Below are 24,843 nucleotides of genomic sequence, written 5' to 3' on the forward strand. Positions count from 1 at the left end.
AAAAGAACCAGACCTTCAACATTAAGAACATATAAAAAGATATCCTCAGATTTGCCTTCTCAGAACTTACAATGGACAGTTTATTTATGAATTCATCACTAATATTTCGAAAATATAAACATGATCCACGAGTTTCATATTACACTTTACATCATAAGGCTGCAGCTCCACCAGACCAACACCTGAGTCATGCACAATTCAAGTTGGCAACCTCTTCTCATAACAGCCCATATAATCAGAGACCATAGATAGATATTATATGGTCTCTGATATAATGCAAGTGAAAATTGCGTTAATGTGGTCAAATTAGACTCATACGTTTTTGGCACTGTGTGCGAGCAGAGACCATATAATAGATTATATGGTCTCTGGTGCGAGCGTGTTTGGTATTATATTGATCTACAGAACGCACATTCACGTTTGTAAAAGTGTACGCTTCAGACAAACGCCACTTAACCCACACAGGAAGCTAATTTTACGTCACATGTGACGAATATTTCCGGAAATACTTTGAATACAAATGCGCATGTCAGGTGAGCGAGTTGACATGTCGTGCACCTGTGAGAAATATTACAGCACTCAGATTCATTGCTAAACATGGCCATACACAAAATACGCATATCAAACAAATGTGATCGTTAGTAAAATACATTCCTTTGATAGCAAGTAGCTCCCATTAATTCCTGCACGGGCATGTTGCGACACGGGTCGCGGAGTAACAAAAGGACGCCAAAATGGCCGTACTGTGTCGCCAGAGAGCTTCACAAAGGTGACAAAACATAAGTATTCAGGGCAAATAACAGCCAAATTGCCTTGCTGCATTTCTCACTTGATTCGGCCTGATTACCACTTTTATGTCCGCCTGTCTCTGACTTGAAGCAGTGCCATCCGACATTATACCACACACCTGTATACAGAAAGGGGGTCGTCGGCATCTAGCGTCAACCGAGAAATACACGGCCGAGAGATTGACATGTCTGGGTCAGCCGTGGACGTGTTGTTGTTTTGATAGGTAGACGTGATTGATTTAATGAGTGTTTGTAACAGTCAATATGCCGCCCAGTAGGCCCTCTAAAGACCGGGATACAAATTCTGCCCGTGTCCTCGCCAACAGATATGAAGTTGTAAAGAAACTGGGAAGTGGGAACTTTGGAACGGCCTTTCTGTGCACGGACCTGCGCAATAACAATGAACTGTAAGTAGGAAATGATTATGATTGTCACTGTTTTAATCCTTTTTGTAGATTAACAAAATCAACATTTTTGTCGGGATTTTGTACCAACATAAAGTGTAAACTGTTATTGATTATGCACGATAATCCCTCGTTCATTACTACCTTCCAGAAAATGTTTTTATTTTTCTTGAATAAAAATCTACACCTCCCACCCCCCAAAAGCCCAAACATGTAAGTTTCTTTGATGTTGTGTAAGTGAACGGTATAATGAAAATACCGTTGTGAAGATGCATTACATTTACATTGACATTTTTCATTACAATGTTTTGATATTTTAGTTTTGCATGACACCTCAAATGCACCTATTAGTATTATGACCTCTTGAACAAATATTGTTTATTTTTATGCTAAATATGATATATTGAGTCTTCAAATTCCTTGCATTAGTGTATTTACCTTCCTGAGAAATGGGAACAAAAGAAATGGCTGAGGGCCAAACATCAAACCCACTTATGGTAGAACTTCATTGTATCTCACTATGCCTTTTGGACTGAATATATAAAACTCTGTATAATTAGCTGTTAGACTGTGATTCTGAATGCTTATATTTCTCTGTATTATTCAGTGTCAGAAATGAAGGGGAACTTTTCATCATTGTTGTTTTCTTATATTCTTGGGCTGTTAAAAGGGATAGGCTTAGCTTGAATCGTTTCATAATCATAGTTGGTCATGTTTGGATTACTGTTTCCGAAATCCATTGTCTATCGTATGTTGCAGGTAATTTTAGTTTTTCATAACTACAGTTAGGTGGATTTGATTCAAACGGTATTTTATTTCCCGAAAGACATGTAATATACATTAAACATAAATAAATTACAAAAGGAAAAAGGATCAGCAAACAGGCTGCATCAGCCTATGTAAATGCTTCTCCTAAACATACACTTATAAAGAAATAGTTTTTATATACATTTGTGGAAATAACAAATTCAATAATTTCAAACTAAGTACAGCATATGGTAATGGTTCCAAACTTTAAGGAAAATGGTTGGTATCATTCAAGAAATTATAAACCGATTTTATTATCAGCTCATTTTCATACTGAGACAATGATTCATCGTTTCTTAGAATAGCATGTAAACTTATATTATTTTGAAAGAAGTACCGGTATTTATTATTAATATTAAATCTAAATCTGTCATATAGAGGACACTGAAGGAAATAATGGAAAGGATCCTCTCGAGTGTTTCCACAGGAGCATGTTCGGCTGTCTGACAAACATCTAGTATCAAACAAGTGGGAGTTAGATCACTGCAGCCCAGGCGCAAATGGCAGAGAATTTGACCTCGCCATGGACCATGCAATATATAATTTTTAAATGTTGGGGATAATGTTTTGTCTCAAGATATACATTTATTAAATTGTGATAATGACTCAACATTTCTAATGTTAATGTCTAGCAAATTCCATGCCTTTGAGGGGTGAGGTGAAATTGGGTTTTACGTCGTGCTTGAGAATATTTCGCTCATATGACGATGTGCATGCGTGTGTATGTGTATGTGTGGCTGCTTGTACTAGCCCAGACTTAAGCTGGTTTTATAGTGCCAGCCCACTGAGATACGATGCATACCCCACTCAGACACATTATACTGACTCCGAGCCGACCAGTCCTTGTTGTACCCATTAATGCCGAGCACCAGGCAGGGACCAACAAGTACCATATTTTAACGTCTTTTGGTATGACGCGGTCGGGGATCGAACCCGTGACCTTTTGCTTTCCGGGCGCATGCTCTAACCACTACACCACGGAAGCGGTCCCATGTTGAGAGATATTGTGGGGTTAAGCCATTTACCATTTTGTAGAACATACATAATTTATGATAGTGGCGCCTTTCGACTAAGGAGCTATACCCTGCCTTAGCATAGAGTTTTTCGTGACTTGTGCCTCTCACTGCACCTGAGGGGAGGGGCGGTGGGGTAGCCTAGTGGTTAAAGCGTTGGCTCATCACGCCGAAGACCCGGGTTCGATTCCCCACATGGGTGCAATATGTGAAGCCCATTTCTGGTGTCCCCTGCCGTGATATTGCTGGAATATTGCTAATAGCGGCATAAAACCAAACTCACTCACTCACTCAATGCACCTGAAATAGTCCTTAGGGGTCTAAATGTAGCTTCTCTATCAGATGAGCCTGCTCCTTGGTAGGTGGATTTCAAGGGAGGTCTCTATTTGTTCAACACAGCCTTCAAACAAACAGAAAAAAGATTTCTCATAAACATAACAGAAATATTTGTTTTGATTTTGGTAATTGTGAATTTATTAACATTCTGTTAGTGTATTTTATGCCTATGTTAAATGAATATTTGCAAACTAAAATGTTACAGTTAATCATGTTAATGTTTAACTTGGTACAGTTACTCTCAGGTGGGGCTTTTTAAGATATCTTTCCTGTTTCTCATAACATGCCTTCCCCTAATTTAATCATGTTGATACTTTTTTCAAACACGTTTTTTAAATGAACTGTCAAGCCATTTTTATGTGAGATTTCCGCTTTTTTTTCAACTTTTTGTTACCCCTAGTGTCAAATCTTTGAAGGGCATTCAGAAGTGGAATGCATAACAAAAGCAAGATTTATGGATGTCAACTTCTTTATTGTGAATAAGTGTGATGAAGGAGCAAGCATACTCTCTAAAATGTCGTGTTATTCACAATAAAGAAGTTGACATCCATAAATCTTTCTTTTTTTACTCCTAGTGTGTTCATTTCACAGTAGGAACCAAGCCTACCACACTTAACCACAGGATTTTGTGTTCAAAAGATTGGTAGCTTGGAATAAAATTTCATAGCTTTGTGGCTTATTGAAAGAATTGAATATAACAAGAGTACTTTTTTATTTCGATTCATACAAGTGACACTTCAGTGGAGATGGATTAAAAGATGGTCCACGCCTTCATGTTCTTCCACATTTTGGAGTGGGGTGTGTGACAGTCCCTCATGAACATATTCTCACTGCAACACCTTCAGAAGATGATGAGGATTTGGAGATTTAACATGCGCTTTCCCACATAAATGCATATTTTGCACATGAGCCCGCAGGCCATTTAGTGTCTGATTGAATGAGGGGTGATTTGACCGAAAGATATTGCTACCTAAATGGGGCGTAAGGGTTGCATGAATAAATTGGTATGAATTTTGAAATTTGCCAGAACTGGTATTGGGGGCTGAATGTGCCATCAGTGGGCAATGGGAATAATATTAGAGGCACAGTGTCTGTAGAATATCTGTAGTGTGTGTAGAGTATCTGTGTTTGTGCGGAAGGTGTTGAAGGAGATCTTGGGAGGGGAACTGACAGACCCATAAGATGGTGGACGCAAGTGTCTGTACCATGTGTCTGTAGAGTGTCTGCAGTGCGTCCATTTTTATGCAGGAAAGTGTTGAAGGAGATCTCTGTTGGGGACCTCCAGCCAGATGAGACGGTGGATGCTATGCATGAGGCTCGACTGCTGTCAAAGCTAGACCATCCAAGCATCGTCAAGTTCAATGACAGCTTCATTGATGGGGAGTTCTTCTGTATCATTACAGAATACTGTGATGTGAGTGAGTTTTGAAGATTAATCAGTGTATTGGAAATCCTTTCAATGAATATAATCATGATAATAGTGTTTACTCATCATATAGATCTAAAACTTGATAATTTCATCAAGTTTATCGCTATGATTGATCTTACAATCTCAGTATATATGTTAGACTTTTCCTGATTTGAGAAATGGTTTTTCAAGGCTCACTGTAGAAACCTAGAACAGTCATCAATGTTCCTATGCAACTATATGACATGTGTCCCATATTTTTCTTTTCTTTCATGAAAAATTGCTTTCAAAGTTGTAATTCTTGTATTTCCACCAGGGCGGAGACCTTGACATTAAGATAAGTGAGTGTAAGAAATCTAAGACAACATTTGATGAGAAGAGCATTCTTGATTGGCTGGTTCAGCTGTTGTTGGCAGTGCAGTACATGCATAGTAGACGAGTTCTACATCGGGACCTGAAGACAAGGTCAGTATCATTACCTGAAGGCATGGTAGGTAGCCCCTTCCATCATCTAGCTTACTTTAGTGGTGTGTAGTATCTTTTGGGGCAGTGAGTGCACCTGGTGTGATGTACGATCCAAACACCTGTCTACAAAATGTGCCAAATCTATTTGTTCATCATTGTGTGTCTCACAGAAATTCTGCTACCTGTTTTCAGAAGATAGTCTTCAATTGCGTTGAATGTTTTTACATACAATCTACGTTATTTCTGAGAACTTCACTTTCAGTAACTTTTGTTGAAACTGCTATCATATACTTGTTGTTGTTTTTCTTTTTGCAGGAATATATTCATCAGAAACAACATGGTAAAGATTGGCGACTTTGGTATTTCTCGTATATTGATGGGCACCACTGACATGGCGTCCACGTTCACAGGCACACCGTATTACATGAGCCCTGAAGTACTCAAACATGAAGGCTACAACTCGAAGTCGGATGTATGGTGAGACAACAATCAGGGTTGACATTAAATTCTGAGAGGGGCATTCTATTTTTAATTATTCAAATGTTATATCTGAGTATATATGTCTGAGTAACATAAGTATTAAAGTAAATGAATAATGTGGGGACCATCATTTAAAATTATTACCAATCTCCTCCCAGAATATGAAATGGTCAGCCTTGAAAACACATGGCATACAAATATTGCGTATTAGCTTATTATTGTAGTGTCACAAGTTAAACATACAAAAGTGGATTTGTATACAGCAGGCTAATCAAATCATTCAAAGTAGTAGTTATGACAGATCGCTGAGTGCTGATAAAAATACACCTTGAACATGCATTACAGATCCCTTGGATCCTAAATGACTGGATCCTTTCGACTGAGTGTGTAGAGGATCCTTGAATATTTGTATTACCCTGTGAATCTTGCTAATCTAGGCATTAGGATCATCATTCATCAGTATGCAATTGATGTTTAGCACAGTGACTTCTGTGTATGTCAGCTGACCCAGGGGTTTACACAGTCTTTGAAAAAAGAGAGTCATGGTGACCCACAGTATTTATTTTTGGGAGTCATTTTCAATATTTGGAAATCAATAAAATTTTAGTGTAATATTTATGTGTGTATATCAAAAGGCAAAGATTTGATTGTTTTGTGTTGTATTCTCATTCATATGTTAGTTAATAAACAGTATATATTTCCATATCCTGACTCATGCTAATTATGCTTGTCTCCTTCCTCTTGCGAATGATAGTGGAACACTTGAAATCCCTTGAAGTTCCCTTTAAAAAAGCGGACGTTAAATCACTCACCCAAGAGTAGCGTCCCTTTCCTCCCTTTGGCACCCAAATGGTCACATGATCGGCCATATCTGTCACTCTCTCCTTCTTCGCCCTTGAGGACGGTTGTGAGAGCACCTGGGTCCCTAGAGCACCTGGGTCCCTATAGCACCTGGGCACATATCATATCGTTTTATATTTTCGGACCTTACATCAAAATTATTGCTGTATACGGTTTTTAGGATTATATTCTACATTATGGTTTGAAATTTGTTCTAAAATTTCCGTTGTTTGACATGTGTTTTCTTCATGTTTACAATTGATGAAAACTTGTATTCATTGTAGGTACCGAGTGTCTGCGGCTGACCCGCATTTATTATGTCCTAATTGCACTGTTTCATGTTCTTTCAGCTCTCGCTGTGAGTATTGTGTAAATTTAAATTCGGTTGAATTTACTAATTACCTTTTTTGCATCCATAGACGTGCTAAGGACTGGGTACGAAGGTATTCACAAGTCATGTCCAAATCAGTGATTGCGCTGATAACCGTGTGTTAACCACTGCTGGAGATATTCATAATTCGAGTGAATAACTGAACATTTCTCAGGAACAGGTCGATGTACCAGAGGTGCACGCCGGTGGTCATAAGAGATCATCGTCTACTGAGCTGACCTAATCGCAGATAAAGAAGGCCAAATCTTCAGCTTTGCAGAAGAAGAAGGCTACTACTATGAAGACTTCAGCGAAGTCTAAGATCAGCTCTACTCAGAAGACGAGGTCTTTCTCAGCTGAGATTGTCCTCCGGAAGAATCAGATGTTCATGATGATCCACCCATCCTCATACCTGAATTCACCATCGTCAGTAAGAAGACGAAGCCTGCTTCTACAGCTACATCGGCATTGTTATCAGCGCAGACATTGACAGAAGACCTACTATCAACGCAGACATCGGGTACCAGAGATAGCAGCAGCGTCAACTCTTCACAAGTGCAGCGAGCCTTAGATGATGTCTCTTCAGTATCAGATGCATCATCCCTGCAGCAGTCTCTTCAGACAACGCAGAACTTCAATCCGGGACTGTTAATGCAACAGTTTACAGACCAGATGATGGAACGTCGCTTCGCTCAAGTTAAGACTGATATGAAGACCACTACAACGTCTACTAGGCTGCGTGAAGGCTCTACAGTCTCCCCACCACATCTAGATGAAGAGGGAAGCCTACGCGAAGGCTCTCGGGCACAACAATCTTCCCAATCTGAAGTAGATGCCCCAGAGAGTGTTGCTAAGAAGTCTCCACGCAGGAAGGAATCAAAACATTCTCCCGAACCCTACAGACGTCGCAGATATGAGTCGTCATCTCCAACTGACTCTGACGCCTATCAAGAGCCTGCGCGAAGACACTCCTACAGAGGGGAAACTACGTCCAGGAAACCACCTTCGCGAAGATCTAGAGAAATTTCTCAAATCTCCAGGAAAGATTCAAGATCACATCGGAATCGTTCGCCAGCATGAAGCTCATCTTATAGATCATCCTATAGAGACTCAAGTCGTCGTGCATCCTTGGAGCGAGAAATGTCTAAATCAGAGGATGAAGGTGAAGGCGTCTTCTCCGATATGGAAATTAACTCCTGGATCGCCAATGGCTTGGACTTATCATCACCTTCTAAGCACAGATGAGACGTTTACCTACAAGATGTCCAAAGATGATTTCGACACACTCACCTATCCACCGACCAATCCGACGTACTTTCTTCAGATTAGCCAGATCGAGGGCTATCAACGAAACTTGGAAGTGAACGCTTCACCAAGTCTCTATACAGAGCCCCATGGTCATCATCTTACATCTTCGGAGGAGGAATTGAAGAAGTCGCCAGAGAAGTTTCTCACAACTCCAGGGAAGTTATGATGATTAAATCCATCAACACTTTGGCTAACGTGATTCTTTAGACGTCCCAACGCTACTCCAACAAATCTAAGTTTGCAGGAGTCCAGAGAGCCAGAGAAAAGAAGTATTCCAGCATGAAAGGAGGAAGAGGATCCTTTCATCGCCCAACCGGAGCACCTAGAGGTAACCCCGGAAGAGGCCGAGCACCAAGGGATGCAAGAGGAAGCAAGCACTGAAGGCCAGGTTCGGAACAACTGGAGTCTTCCACCCCCAGCCGTTCCCGTACAACCTTCAACAGTGGGTGGACGTCTTCAACGGTACTGGGAGTTTGGGGGATACTACAGGACGACTACGTATCCCAGATACTGCGCAGAGGGTACAAGATACAGTTGGAAGCCACTCCGCCGCTCACAAGCAACCCGATAACTATGCAGCAGACCAGATAGAGAAACTGGACGATGCTATCAAGACCCTACTCGACAAAGAGGCAGTAGAAGAGATAGATCAAGATCTCATCATGCCCGGTTTCTACTCCCCAATTTTCCTGGTACCGAAGAAGAATTCCAAGGAGAAATTTCGGCTCATCTACAACATGAGGAAGTTCAACCGGGAGTATCTACGCAGACCAGCAAAATTCAAGATGATACATCTTCCTCATCTCCGACATCTGGTTCGTCCAGCAGACTACCTCGCCAGCATAGATCTGCAAGATGCGTACCTCCACATCCCGATACATCCAGACTCAAGGAAATACCTACGTTTCCTTTTCAACGGACAGCACTTCCAGTAGAAGGTTCTACCGTTTGGAATATTGTCGGCCCCCTGGTTCTTTACTCGAGTGACCAAGCACATCGTCACATATCTACATCGTCGAGGTCTACGCAGTGCGTTCTACCTGGACGGCGGGATTCAAACTCATCAAGATCTCAGTCAACTCAGACTGCAACTAGACTTCACCATCAGGCTGCTCACTCAACTAGGATGGCCAGTGAATCTCCTCAAGTCAGAACTGGAGCCGATCTGCAGTTCCTAGGAATTCGACTCAATCACGCCAGTGAATCGTATAGTCGTTCCAGAGGATCGTTGGGTCAAAATACTACAGATGATATCTCAAGCATTGCTCTCTCCGTTGACACTACATGCTTGGCAAAGCATGCTCGGTCTGCTCACCTCAGCTCAAGACATGACTCACAGAGGAAGATTACAGTTGCGCCCACTACAAGTATTTGTGAAGGCCCACCTAGACAGCCTAGATCCGTTAATACTACCGGACAGCCTGAAACCATATCTCCTATGGTGGACTCGGAAGTCAAACGTTTGCGGGGGGACCTTTTTGTAAGAGCCGGTTTGCAACACTCACCTCTACGTGGATGCCTCCCTACAAGGATGGGGTGCGCACTTCAACAACGAAGTGGCAGCAGGGAAGTGGTCGAGTCAGGATCAGAAATCACACATCAATCTGTTGGAGATGAAAGCAGTAATCAACGCTTTACAACACTGGTCCAGCGTACTAAAGAACGCACGACTCGTGGAACACATCGACAACTCCACAGTGGCGTTCTACATCAACAAACAAGGATCAACAAGATCAACAAGTCTGCTACAACTCAGCTTTCTCCTGTTCAGCATCGTCGACGACCTGAACATCTACATGAAGGCATGCCACATTCCGGGAGCAAAGAATGTCATAGCAGACGCCCTATCTTGTCCACTACAACCATCCCTGACGGAATGGATGTGGCATCCAGAAGCATTCCAGTTCATCAGACAGACTTTAGGATCCCCACTAATAGACCTGTTTGCAACAAAGTTCAACAAACAGCTACCAACGTTCGTCTCACCGATTCCAGATCCTCAGGCATGGGCAACAGATGCTCTAAGCATCTCATGGGAAGGACGAAACGCTTACGGGTTTCCGCCTCCTGCACTACTACCACAAGTACTACAGAAAATCAAGCAGACGACTACGTTGCAACTGATTTTGGTCACGCCCTACTGGCCAGCGAGGGTATAGTTGCCCATCCTCATACAAGAACTCGGAAGTCCAACCCTGAAACTACCAGAGTGGTTGAACCTACTTATCCATCCTCACACCAAGCAAGCTCACGGGAACCCGACACTGTTCCAGCTACACGCGTGGAGCGTATTAAAGCTTGCCTGAAGACTAGAGGGTACTCCACCAGAGCAGCGGAAGCAGTTACACTAGCTCTACGCAGATCAACGCGCAACTTGTACGACGACAAGTGGCAGAGATGTGAACAATATGCAAAGAGGAAAGGCTTTACAGCGGTGAAAGCAACACATCCTCAAGTGGCGGAATACTTATGTCATCTACGACAGACGAGACACTTAGAAGGTTCAACACTCTCAACTTACTTAGCTGCACTTAGTACAGTTATCACCATGAAAACAGGTATCTAGCTGACCAAAGTACCAGAGATTCTGGCACTACTACGCTCGTTCAAGTTGGAAGACCAACAAAAGAAATGTAAGGCTCCTGCCTGGGATCTCAACATAGTTCTACAACATCCCACCAGTGATGCCTAGGAGCCTCTAGAACGGACATCCTTTGAACTACTAACTCAGAAAACGCAGTTCCTGATTGCCCTAGCAACAGCTGCACGGATGTCAGAAATACATGCTCTGGACGATTTGAATCAAGACGATTTGAATCACATCGTGACATCGTACATCTTGGACTGAGATGGGATTTTATCGCCAAGAACCAACTGCCTGGTCAGCCTCACAGACAGTTTCACATCCCAGCACTATCTACAGTCCTTGGGCCACAGGATACGCAGGATCTATCCTTATGCCCAGTCAGAGCACTTAAAGTCTACTTACAGAGAACTAAAACAAGGAGACGAAAATTCAAGCGCCTATTCATCCCCTTATCCACTGAGACGCCCACGGAAGTCTCACGGACAACGATATCGATCTGGATGAGAGCCGTTATACTAAGGGCCTATAAAGCAGCAGAACTTGAGCCTCCACGAGCCTCCAATCCACACGAAGTCAGAGCCCTGGCGTCAACACTTGCTCTGCATGGAAACTGCTCGATTACAACTATAATGGAGGGCTGCTTTTGGAGATCGAACACGGTGTTTGCCAACCACTACCTCAGAGACATTACCACTGAAGAAATCTCAGGCATTCACCAGTTCAGGCCACTTGTTGTAGCACAACAACTAACGGTTCCACAAAGGCGCTGAGTAAATCTCACCCCTTTTATCACGTGACTTGTGAAAACCAACGCTCTGGAGAGCAATGGCTATAAGTCCATGCACACGTCTAGGACAGACTAGCATGAGTGATAGACCCTGTACTTGTATAGGACATACTCGTACATGAAGAAGGGTCGCATCTCCACTTGATGTGTGCATCAAGAGATGGAGTTGTATCAGATAACTAATGGAATATTAGTATATCTAAACTCCGCACGAAAATGTCATGAGGTTAGCCCTCCCAACCACCCCTCTTATGACACTCTGGAATTCCCTGTAAATCTGGGTGTCGGGCTGACATACGGAGAGAGTGACAAATATGGCCGATCATGTGACCATTTGGGCTCCAAAGGGAGGAAAGGGACGCTACTCTTGGGTGAGGGATTTTACGTCCGCTATTTTAAAGGGAACTTCAAGGGATTTCAAGTGTTCCACTATCATTCGCAAGAGGAAGGAGACAAGCATAATTAGCATGAGTCAGGATAAGTATAAAATATCAATTTTAGTCAGAAAATTACATATTTTTCACAGTTAAGTTCAGTCATAACAAACTCGAGTATACTGAACAAATAATCAGGCTTGTGATTTATTCACTGTAACATACAGTTATTAACTTGAATTGAATTCCGCGAAATTTGCACCAAGCAAAAAAAAGTACGTTTACAGTAACTGGAATACTGTTCAAAGTGGCATTACCCCACCTCACTCACTCACTCTTCCATGTTTACCACAGGTCCATAGGTTGTATACTGTTTGAGCTGTGTGCGCTGGAGCATGCGTTTAACGGCCAGGGGCTGATGGGAGTCATGTACAAAATAGTGGAGGGTAAACCACCGGAACTGCCAAAGAAGTATTCAAGGGAACTAAATGCTGTCTTTCAAAAGTAAGAACTTTAATGTAATTTCATATGGTGAATTACTTTTACATAGAATTGTTGCATAGAAACCTTCACTTGACATTCAAGGTGACATTTTGGATCAGGCAGTCTGTCTGACTCTCAATGAGGTTTTTGTTTTTCTCTTTAAGACCACGAGCAGACACAAATACCTGTCAACCTAATTTTATTAAAAATTCATTATGTCTATGGAAGTAATATCAGAGTCTTGAGTATACATTTAATTTAGTTGATTGAAGTGAACATGTTATATTTCCATGCATCAGTTAGGAAAGCTGTTTGTTTGTTTCAGAATGTTAGTAAAAGATCCCAATGAAAGACCATCAGCATCTGAAGTTGTGAAGCTACCTTTCATCGCAAATCACATGACAGTGAGTACTGAAATATCAACAGCTAATCTAAACACAAGGACAAATCTTTCTGCTTGCTGACTGACTGAAAGTACACAGAGTAGATGTTCTCTGTTCTGATGGAGCCCTGTTGGGGATTCTGCTAGCGATAAGAACTGTGTGGATTGGACGACCCCCAGCTGTGACCTGCCTTGTTTGGTGTAATTTGACCCTGCTAATGCTGCTGTCAGCTATTGGTGTGTAGGGTCCACTGTCGGACATGAAACGGCTGGAATGTTGTTTAATCTGTGGAATAATGTTCACTGCTTGCACACATATATGTTCTGTTGCATGAGTGTTTTGTGGCATAACTGTTAAAGGCAGTTATTTTGACATGTGAATTAAGGAGACTGCAGATTGCTCACTAATTATTGAAGACATCTGATAAAATCTAACAAATGCCTTTTCAGAAAATGAAGGACACATTGTCTGACGAGTACAAGACAAAACACTTCAGCAGCCAGCAACATGCAGAGAGGGATGCAGAAGCGATAGCTCAACTGCTGTAAGTCACAATGGTGGGATAAGTCAGACTTTAGTGGTATGACACAGGTCACAAGCCAGTCTGAAGTTAGACCTTCTTTATCCTTCACTCTACTCCAGACTGTACCATACATTATGAAGCTGGGAATGCCTATCTATAATTCATCAGTTATGCGTCTTGAGCTTATGTATTTTGGGTGGTTTATTTGAAACCATAAGGCCAATGAAGTTGAAACTTAAATTAATTCTGGGTTTGGGTGTTGCCTTCATAGTGCATTACATGGTCATGAATTGTAATGAAAATTGTTGTAAAGTGTTTGGTTTGCAGAATAACAGGTTTGGTGTTTAGTGTTTTTGGTTTTTGTTTTTTTTTTCAAGTTTTATCAATCTCTACTGCAGTAATAATTCACTACATTGACATATATATGTTCTACAAAGATGGCACAAATTGATCTTTCTCGTAACATTAATGTTTGATTATTGCAAGCAGAAATAAAGTGTCTCAAGTGGTTTTATGTAATATGATAAAAGACAATTTAATCCAAATGTTGTTTTGAAGACGTGAGAAGTCACATCTGGATGACTTGCGTAAGTCGGAGGTAAAGACTACTCCACTCAACACCAAGTATATGTCTCCACGGGAGAGGATGAGATTACGCAAGATGGAGGAGGCTGACAAGAAGGGGAAGTTGTTGAAGTGAGATTTTACGACATTAAAACACATAATAATTGACTCTGGGAATAGTGAGATGATTCTGTTCAATTTTGTAAAGGTTTTTCCTTTGATAGTGAAACAGTTTGAGTGTAGATACTGTGGATATTATTTGGATGCACACTTCCTTTTGCTTTCAACAAAATATGACATTTTGTGCTGTTGTAAGATGGGCCTAATTGTTTCCACACTTAAATTTTGTTTCTGTTGCTTTCAGTAAACATGCAAAAGTGCAATTACAAGAAAACAATATACGACGGTCAGCAATTAAAGAATCACTCAGTAAAACTTCAGTAAGTATCTAATTGATCAGAAACAAGTCATATAAGAACTATAATGTGCTTCTGATGTTTGAATGAAGAGATCTATAGACCCTTGCTTTCATAAGAAATATGTTGATATTAAATACTGAAATACTGAATATGCTCTCAAGCCATTACACACTTCCTTTAAACATTAGATTCTTGTGATCTAACAAATGTTCATAGTTTTCAATGTTTATGTGAATCATATCAGTGGACATTTAATATGCATGGATGCCTTGAACAGTTTGTTGTAAAAAAAATGATAAAGTATATGAAGTGATTCCCTTCTCACATTTACTGAATATTTGGATGAAAGTTTTATCCATTATTGAGGCCTACCGCCTTGGATTATGTAGACTGCACGTGCTTGGAATTGGTGAATTACTTACCCAATTTTGGTAGGGAAAAGTTGACTACCAATGGTTGTGAATATAATGTTGGTGTTCTGATCTGCAGGTGCCAGTGTGGGCAGGAGGAGATGGGGAGGGGCCTAAAGTGAGGAGAGCGTTGTCGAAGAGTGCAGAACATGCTGGCACCTTTGACTCCAACTACTCCAGCCAGGCAGTACGGATGCACACTGTCCCAGGTGAGGGCTGACACAAGTTTCACCTCACTCACTCACTGAACATCTACTAACAGCTATGCAGATCACACTAGTGTAGATATAGTTGACATGCTTTGTAGGAGGAGAGTGGAAAATGGTGCATTGGACATGGAAATCTTGTTGCATTCGTGGAGAGAATTGATGGCATTTGATGGAAATAGATCTGTAATTGTGGTTATCATGTAGAACAAACTAATGTAAGCAAACACTCATCTGTGTCTCAAGCACAAATATTCCTCCCAGCTCTCAGTGAGTGAGTGAGTGAGTTTTATGCATCTTTTAGTAATGCTCCTACAACATGATGGTGTCGGACATCTGCGCCTTTTCTTCCATCTTTGTTGGGAGATATAATAACGCTTGAGATGAAAGACTCGAATAAATATCTTAGGCTAATATAGATGAACAGTTTTATAAATGTACGACTCACATGTTGTAAATGAGTAGTGGATCTGTGGATCGAGTGGCCAATATGGTGGCACATGAGAAGAACCAGATTACCCTTTGTGTACCTGGCACTGTCATTACAATGGTAGAGACCACAGGCACAGTTGTTCTTGTAATCTGTGGATTGAGTGGCCAATATGGTGGCACATGAGAAGAACCAAATTACCCTTTGTGTACCTGGCACTGTCATTACAATGGTAGAGACCACAGGCACAGTTGTTCTTGTAATCTGTGGATTGAGTGGCCAATATGGTGGCACATGAGAAGAACCAAATTACTCTTTGTGTACCTGGCACTGTCATTACAATGGTAGAGACCACAGGCACAGTTGTTCTTGTAATCTGTGGATTCTACATGATTCAGTGCAAAATGCCTTCAACAGTCTTGTATTTCAGTATGTCAATGCACACGATTAAACCATGTCGCATTCTAATCTAAGGGAAATGTTTCTAGTGTACCATGTGTTTTTTGGCCACCTTGCTTGTGGTAAGACTTTGACGCACTTCAAATATAATCAGTCACTTATACAGTATGGTCGAATCTTGAAAACAGTTTATCTATGCTCTAAACAAGTGAGTGAGTTAAGTTTTACGCTGCACTCAGCAATATTCTAGCTGTATGGCAGCAGTTCTAAAGAAGTTAAACATCAAGGTTTATAGCAATTTTATGTGCAAGCTTGTCATGAGAAACTAGAAATTGGCACCGCTACCTTCATTAATATGCATGAAAATCAGCCAGTGGGGTGAGTCTAGTACGACCTAAGTGCAGTGGGATTCCTCTGCTGTAGTGAGCCTACAAAGTGGCAAGCTGCATGTCTTTACTCACAGAGTTTTCCTTTCCCAATAAGCACATGGTTACCACTTCGAGGAGGAGGACGATGATTTTCAGACAGTAATTCCACGCCAAGTGAGGACGGTTGGGTTTTCCTCCTCCCTGCATTCGCCCTTTGAGGAAGATAGGCCAATCACCCCATTACGAGATACAATGGTTTATGATGTCAAAAACTCATCGTTAGATTTTAAAGATGGTGGGTATTCTCAGTGTAGATATATGTTTTTTCTTCCTTTATTTTTGGTGTGTTGATGTTGACTATTATATACTTTGAGTTAACAAATGTGTGCACATTCCACCATAACCTTCTGAACCTGCTTGCAGTCTATCACTTAAACATTTCTGCTTCACAGTTGCCTCTGTCAAAACCAGCTTTGCTGAAGAATTTTGTGCAAGTTTTTTGTCAAACTGGTATAACAAGGATTGAATTTACTTCAAGTTATTTCTTTGGGGTCATTTCGTCTTTAGATTTAAAATATTTAACTTGGCCAAGAGGCATCTTTGATAGCACATCAGGGTCCCAATTTACAAAGCGTTCGTAGCGATACGACATTCGTAAGCCCATGACAAACTATAGTGTTACGACAGGTCATAATGTTACGGATGCCTTGTGGATTGGGACCCAATATCCTATCAAACTAAGATGAGTAAGTAACATTATCCGAGAAATATTCCCTAGCTTGTATTTATTGTGCATGGGTAATGCCATCGTGTACAGAGTCAACTGTTGAGTTTGTTACTACGGTCAAACAACATTATGTTGAACTTACCGGTGTCTCCCAGTAAAACTTGGATCTCTTTGTATGCCTTCTTTATTCATTATTGTTTGGTTTTGTGTCAAATCTTAGAAAACTTTGTGTATGTACATAGGTCTCTTCAACTTTGACACAACCATGTTTGACTGCTTTTCTCAATGTTTGTCTTGTAACTGTTGAATTAATCATGTTTCTATGTCTATGGATATGTATTTTGCATGTAACATTATTTTCTGCTTCCCATTCATATATCTTGTCACTAGTGATGCTCTATTGACATCTTTTGCATGAGTTATACAGAGGCTGTTTGTACACAGTCTCTCAGGATTGTACATCACTTTTCATTTCACATTTTAATACTTTGGACATGTGTTCTGTTCATCACATGTTTACTGAAAACATAGAAATCACAGAAGGATGTTATGTTTAATTACACTGCTTTTAAATTACTAAGAGAACCCACATTTAAATAAAAGCATATTGCTCCTTAGTTACTTTCTGATTTGGAAGTGATAACATCAGAGTTATCAGAATTGATATGTGTGATGTTAACAGATAAATGTTGAAACGAAAAGGACACACTTGCTCTGGACACACATCCAGATCCACGTCTCAGCTGGCAAACTGTTGTCTCTTGTGCAGGTATTCCTGACAACCCTCGGCTGGCCGAGACGTACTACTCCCAGTTTGAGGGAGAGTTTGATGAAGATGAAGATGACAATGCTGATGATGGTATTGGTGATGAGCCGGAAGATTATGATGATGATGATGACATTATGATGAATGAAGAGGGCACCCTGGTGGCAGAGGAGGAAACTCACAATGATGTAGAGGACTTTATACAATGTCTGGAGGGTGCTTTGGACAAGCCTGAGGGTAAGTCTTTGTAAAGGAATCTCACATTGATGTAGAGGACTTTTCTGTTGGACAAATGACTATGTGGAAGCAACTGTGAATTTAACACTCCGCTTGACATCTATAAATGAAGGCTTGTGATTCTGGGGTGACTTATGCTCCCTGCGGTTGACCTGAATGTTGACAGTCCATAACATCATTACAGAAGCGTAACCTAAATTCGTGGATAACCTTGATTTGTGGATTGCGGAAATTATCATGCTAGCTCGTAAATTAAGTCTTGACTAACGTCACGAAACGGTACTTTTGATGCACATACATTGCCACGCCTTGCTGACAAAAGAGTTCCGAATCTCTGCATTACACGCAAGTACACTAAATATAATTGTCCAGCATTTAGATAAATAGCCCCAGATCACTAATACCACCATTACCAAATTATATGTTTACAAAATGTCAAGTAAAAAAGATACCGTTAGCTCCAACATTCTCACTTCTTGTTGTCTGCTTTCCTTGGTGTCAATACTTACTGCAGTGGGATGTCGTACTTAGTGGTATAAAGTAACCGACTACGTAATCCACGAAACAACGTGACGTCACATTTTGTGGGCACACGAATGGGTGATGATTGCCAATGGCTTCCGTAAACAAACGTTTCGTTCACGAGTGGAATATTAGGCATTTTCTATTTGCTGAATCAATGAATAAAATAATCAGTGCGCATACAAAATGAAAGGATGCATTTAAAATATGAATTTCGCCGCATTTCCCTTATATCCACGAATCAAGGTTATGCGAGTGTGTATATTTTCTTGCTAATTGGCCGATGGTCGATGTATGACAACCAACATCTCTTGCTATGACATTCCTCATACTAACAGCTTGCCATCTTTGAGCAGTTAAAAGCTTAACAACAAAATCAGTTGTTTTTCTAAGTAACACAGCTGTAAGAACAGTTAGCTGAAACTTTCTATGTGCTAAATGATCGGTATGTGTATTGTACGTGATGACAGCCTTTGATCATAGCAAGTGCATATCTAAACTTGATGTATGGCATGCTCCAGGGTCAAAATGATCATACAAACAAACATTACCGGGGGTATTATGAAATGAGTGGAAATGGCTTCATGAGGGGTTAAAAATCATAGATGTTGTGCTACTTTTTTCTATGTGCATAGAATGAGGACAAGTGCCAGTACTTTATTGAGATTTCAACGTACTGTTTATATCCCAAAGTAGTACTGGCATGGGCTGTCCATCTAAAGCACAGGCAAATACTATAGTTCCACAAACTTAACTATGCACAAGAGCAGTTTGCACAAATTCAAGTGGACTGCTCGAGCAAACCACCCCAGCATGTTCAAAATCCTTTCTGTACTTTCTCAGCATATACATGTACACCACATGACCAAAGTATTGACAGCCCATTGGATGACAGTATTTGCCTGTGCTTTACACAATGTCTAGAGGGTGTTCCCTAGGGGGCAATGCATGTAGGGGTTTTCTACATGTACTGGTAGGTACTTCGTCACAAGGCAAAGGAAGATGGGTAATAGGGTGTTTGTTATTGATACACACAGAAAACATCTGGTAAAATGTTGAAATATATGGTGTATGTGTGTGTTTGTTGTTGCAATGTTCTGTACAACAAAGTCATGTAAGGTATCAAGCCTAGACAGGCTACACTGAAATATTCATAGGGTCAGCCCATCCTTAATAAGAGAACAGAACCTTGGTAAGAATACAGTTCTGTCTGTAACATTGCACTTGATGATTCACATTTTATTCTTCCATGTTTTCTATCGCCAGAGCAAACCATTACTGTAGCGGATGACACCGTCTCAGGAGCATTTGGCCCACATGCCAGAGGGGTGAAGATTAAGAATCTCCGAGCGTATCCTTCAACAGCGGTATCTTACTCACACATTCTTCTTCACTATCATAGTGCAGTATAAATGAATCAGAATGTGTTATGGCTTTTCGACAAACCTTTGTTTGCATGATGTGAACCATTATCCAGACTGACAAGATGAAGGACCTGAATCTAGTAATCTTTCCACTTTTGCTTTTCTATTTGCCCTGAAGGTGTTGGCTCTACGTGCTGTGGTCTGTAGTTCCATCAGTAAAGATGGGAAAATACACAGTGATTGGAAGGTGGTGATGATAATCTAATAATGATTCGTTCTAAGGCTATGAACTAAAGTCAGAAAGGATGCTTGAGGAAATTTGAGTTGAATAGTCAGGTCAAAGTTTGAAGAATTATTGATGAACAAAAATGGAAAATTTAATTCCAGCGATTTTTAATGTGAGCTGTTTATTGATTCAACAATACCTGTGCACCTTATGATATCTTATTGAACAGCATTTCTACAGATGGGGTTAATTTGGGAAAGATTAAATATTATTAATCATAGTTTTATGCAAAACTGGTAAGACTGAAAGATCTCCATGTATGTCTCTGTAGTAGAATGTGAACTGTGTGTGGCACCACAGGCCCTCTGTCTTTGCAAGGATTAAAGATGTTAAAAAACCCATAACATTTGAGATGACCCCCGACTCAAAATGCTGCACAGTATAAAACATTATGACAAGGCCGGACACTTCGGTATACCCAACCCGCTTGCTTTGCTGATCGCTACGCTACCATCGCATGTAATCGATTAAACTTAATGTGAACATAATCATGGATCATTAGCCTATCGAGCACCAATCATGAAACCTACCAATTCTTTATTGTTATTTCTGTAAGTCGTTTTTGTGTGGACATATCGTCATCCATTTGTGTCAAGATCGTTTAGTTAAGAGTCAAAATCGGGTTTCAATCGACTTACAGAAATAACAATAAAGAATTGGTAGGTTTCATGATTGGTGCTCGATAGGCAAGTGCACCTATCTCAATAGATTCAGGCAAGCGTTTTTCCTTTTTCAACCAGAAATGTAACTTTAAACATCTAGATATAGAAGTACTTTGAACACAGACCTGTGATTTCCCTTAACTATGTGCAGTCAGTGTGAGAGTGTGCTGGGCACAGAGACATTTGAGAAGGCGTACAGCTACCTGCGTGGAGCCCGCTATGAGAAGGAGGGGGCCAACAAAAGTGAGAAAGACATTATGCAAGGCCTGCGTGAGCTTGTGAAGAATCCGTCCGATTGTTTCCTTGTGGATCAGCTACTGTTTCTGGAGGAACAAGCTAAATACCACGAAAACAGCTAGCAACATTTTGCTCAAGTTGAAAACTATTTACAAAGTTCAGCAAATATATAAAAGGATTTGAGATGTGCATAGAAGTTTCGGTTTTCTTCTATTTATAGTCAACTACATGAATCATGATTTGATTGAACATCTAGAATGATTTTGTATCTCAAGCTTTACCATGTTTCACTGTCATGTAATTTATAGCAAACTTGTGATAGTTAAAGGTACTGCATCTTGCATTGAAAGGTCGATAACTGTACTTGTCCAAGGGAGAGCACTGTCATGTCCCTGTTAGATTGAAGCAAGGGAGAGCACTCTTTGCTTCAGATTGTACTTAGGGATAGTACTCTCTCCTCCCTGCATGAATCTTCTCACAATGATAGCCCGTTTATGAAGCTTTCTATATAGTCAGATGTATTTTGTGAGAGGCAGTCAGAACCATGCATGAACTCCCATCTGACTGATGATGATACTTTTCCCCAAGTATTCAGAGAATACTTAGGAGTATATCTGAACTTTCAGAATATGAATATGTCAAATCATGGTCCCTGCAAATGACCAGCAGGTGAAAATTGACTAGCATGTCAGTTATGATACTTATTTATAATTTAGACTAACAAATCAAGTGTTGAGAAGATGACTGCACATTACCATGGAAACTAGTGGGGAGTTCAAAACTTTCCTGAAATTGGTCAGAAAACAAGTCCATATCTTTCTTTCTTGTAGAATATCTTGGATATGTCATTTCCTGATGATTCTTAGTTTCAACTGTTTCTGAACCCTAAAACATACCTTCCTTAGAGCATAATATATTTGTTATCAACAGGACTTCTCGTCTCATTAATCAAGTTTGAACAGATGTGTTACAAAAGATAACATAAACTGAGGTAAACTGCTGATTGTTATGGAAGTGCTGTAAAGATGTCTCATACTATATATTCTGAATGTGTACACCTCTGTGATCCATCATGTCTAGTTTGCAGCTACCATTGGTCTTGCTCTCTTATCATGCTCTAGTTTCATTTTCATATCTTAATAAGTCATCTAAAAGGAGATAACAAATTACTTGTTTCCCCCAATGCTTTAGACATTTGATTTGTTCATGTTCATTTTTAACTAGGATGGTAAACATAGAACACATTGGTGTCAGTTATGCTGCGTTAGCCAAAGCTGTAGCTGAAATTATACAATATATAGATTACCATTTCATTAATAGTGTTGTAGAATCACCAGAAATCAGTTCTAGGACATAAGAGCAAGTTATTCTTATTACTGTAGTTAAATTCTCATCTGATTAGTAATGTATATTTGAAGCATTGGAATTTAAAGTCCCTTATATCTGTTTTATTCTCCTGTACTCTATTGCTAATAACAATGAATTTCTCCCCAACCTGGTATCCAAGTATTAAAGTGGCCCCTTCAGATTGTGCCTGGTTTCATAGATATGTTACAGTATTAATGAAGGATAAATGCATTTATTGTGAAGTATGTGTTTCTCTGAAGACTGACTGCCTAAACAACAAAATAATTACTTTTGAAGCACTGTGGTGTATGTGCAGACACCACCCCTCCTTCAGTCAAATGACTTTGATTGTCAAAGTTTTACATTAAATGCAGACTAACACAGACACCATAGCAACTTCTCCGTCATGTGCGTGTGTACCAAGAGTGGTGTTGAAAGTGCATTAAATGCCTTGTATTTGTGTTGTATAGGTCATAAGGCATGAAGTTATGTGTGTACATATGCCAAAATCACTGTAAACCAGTAATGTTGTGATAGTATCTGTTTTGGGTGTTCAGTTTGTTATGTGGAAGTATATGTTTATGTGGTGAAACCTGGCCTGAGGTGATGAGTGTTTTATCAGTATGTCTTTTGTTTTTGATAAATTATATTAAGTGTTCCGCAAAATTTCTAGGCCAATGTACCAATAGAAAGTATGAACATATTGGTGTGAATAACAATTGTAAAATGAATGGGTGTGCAAGCTGCAATCTGATTGGTGGAAAAACAAGTTGGATTTTTATCTGGAAATCTTTCAAACTTTACACTCTTTATGAATACCCCTGTTTCCTGGATGAATTCCTGTGGGTATTTTTTTCAAATCCCAATTTGTTAAAAAGAAAGTAAAGCAAAATGGATACCACACATTATTCAATATTATGTTTAATGTAAATTTATCAGACCTAATTGTATTTAGTTTTTTTCCAGATGAGTGATAACCAGATGAGTTCAGTGATCACAGAGGCTTAGGACGACGTAATGTTATTCAGAGTGACTTTCTATCCGTCTCAATATGGGGAGGGTACATATAGATATAGCATTATTGTATAATGAGAGCCTCGAAATTTTAACGTACAGAAATCATTGATATATTGGTATGAAACTCATCAGTCATGTTCAAAGTTGATAATTCACTGATTTTTCTTTTGTGTTGTCAAGTTTGGGGCTTCTGGACAAGCAAATAAAATGGAAAATTATAAAAATAATAAGAGGAAAATCTAACAAGGAGGCAGTCTTGGATTCAATGTGCACTACCATGGATAGGCCAAGTAATGTGTGGATGATGTGTTCATGTAAACTTTGCTTCATTCACATCATGCTTCAATCGTGCATTTTTCTCTGCGGTTTAGATTCTAAGTGTTAAAAATATGTATCACTTTAGATGAGAACGTTGGTACACTTCATTCAGAATGTGTGCAAAACAAGCACAGCACTTTTGTGAGAAAGGTTTACAACTGTCATTTGACCAATCCGTTTCTTTCTCTGACCAGCCACATCATGTAACAATATGGTGGTTTGTGATATATTGTGTATATTGAAGAAGATATACCTGGAGCAAGTCCGTCCTATAACATTGGAAGTGATCCACCCATTTTCAAAGTATGAGTTTACTTTCTATTCCGTCCTCTGATGACAATATGATTCCAATGGATCTTTTATTCATCCTGGAACACTTCCTGTTTCTTTATGAATTACCATGGATCTTGGTCCGGTCCTATATATTTACAATTTATGCATTCCACTGTTTATTTTAGGAAATTTACATATTTATCACTGTTTTTTGTGTACCTTTTTGTTTGTGTGTGAATGTTTTTGTAAACCAACTGTATAAAAGCAATGAAAAGGCCCATGGCATTTATAAGGATTGCATAAAAGATGCAGGAAACATCTGATATTGAAAATGGAGAGATATATGTTGGACCCTATTTGCTAGCTGTGATAACACCTCAAAATAAAGTTACCTTGTAAATTATTCTAATCCATATTTAATGTTTTAGCAGATATCTGCATTCCTACAGCAGCAAAAGGTATTAGTATGAGAATGGTCTCAACATCAGTATTATACCAACCTTGTGTTTCTCTGCTGTTAAGATTTCACTTGAAGTCATGCATTCATCAGATGTTGACTTCTCTTAATATGTCCAAATAAAAAGACTCCCAGAGATGAATTTGTTGGTTCGTTATTCCATATTGTGTACTACCAAGAATAGGGAAAATTTCTAATAATCTCACTGCTCTTATTGGCTGAAATACAAGGGCTGCTGGTGAAAATTGGCAACCTTCTAACCTCAATGGATAATAAATAAGGTTGCAAAGTCAACATACTGATCAAAATGTTTGACCATCACCTTGGAGTGAGTGTTTAGTTTTACGCCGCACTCAGCAATATTCCTGCTATATGGCGGGGGTCTGTAAATAATAGAGTCTGGAACAGACAATCCAGTGATCAACAGCGTGAGCATCAATCAACGCAATAGGGAACCGATGACGTGTCAACCAAGTCT

General features: G+C 39.9%; 1 protein-coding gene across 2 annotated transcripts; it reads left to right on the forward strand.

Moving 5' to 3' along the window:
- The first annotated feature begins 561 nt into the window (after positions 1 to 561).
- On the forward strand, positions 562 to 24,503 carry LOC124260326 (serine/threonine-protein kinase Nek11-like). Of its 2 annotated transcripts, XM_046694605.1 has the most exons (14): positions 562 to 1,195; positions 4,597 to 4,762; positions 5,073 to 5,221; positions 5,537 to 5,698; positions 12,322 to 12,471; positions 12,776 to 12,854; positions 13,283 to 13,377; positions 13,915 to 14,052; positions 14,285 to 14,360; positions 14,829 to 14,958; positions 16,268 to 16,447; positions 17,649 to 17,882; positions 19,671 to 19,755; positions 20,868 to 24,503. In XM_046694605.1, exons 1-14 carry the CDS (start codon positions 1,053 to 1,055, stop codon positions 21,073 to 21,075), a joined length of 1,995 nt encoding a protein of 664 aa, XP_046550561.1. In that variant the 5' UTR covers positions 562 to 1,052; the 3' UTR covers positions 21,076 to 24,503. The 2 variants fall into 2 exon arrangements, with proteins under 2 accessions (XP_046550561.1, XP_046550562.1); XM_046694606.1 differs by lacking the exon at positions 16,268 to 16,447 and having other exon boundaries at positions 564 to 1,195.
- The last annotated feature ends 340 nt before the right edge of the window (positions 24,504 to 24,843 follow it).

The sequence above is a fragment of the Haliotis rubra genome, unplaced genomic scaffold (genome assembly GCF_003918875.1).
Source record: "Haliotis rubra isolate DU_JTF1 unplaced genomic scaffold, ASM391887v1 Scf76, whole genome shotgun sequence".
In the NCBI taxonomy this organism is placed as follows: Eukaryota; Metazoa; Mollusca; class Gastropoda; order Lepetellida; family Haliotidae; genus Haliotis; species Haliotis rubra.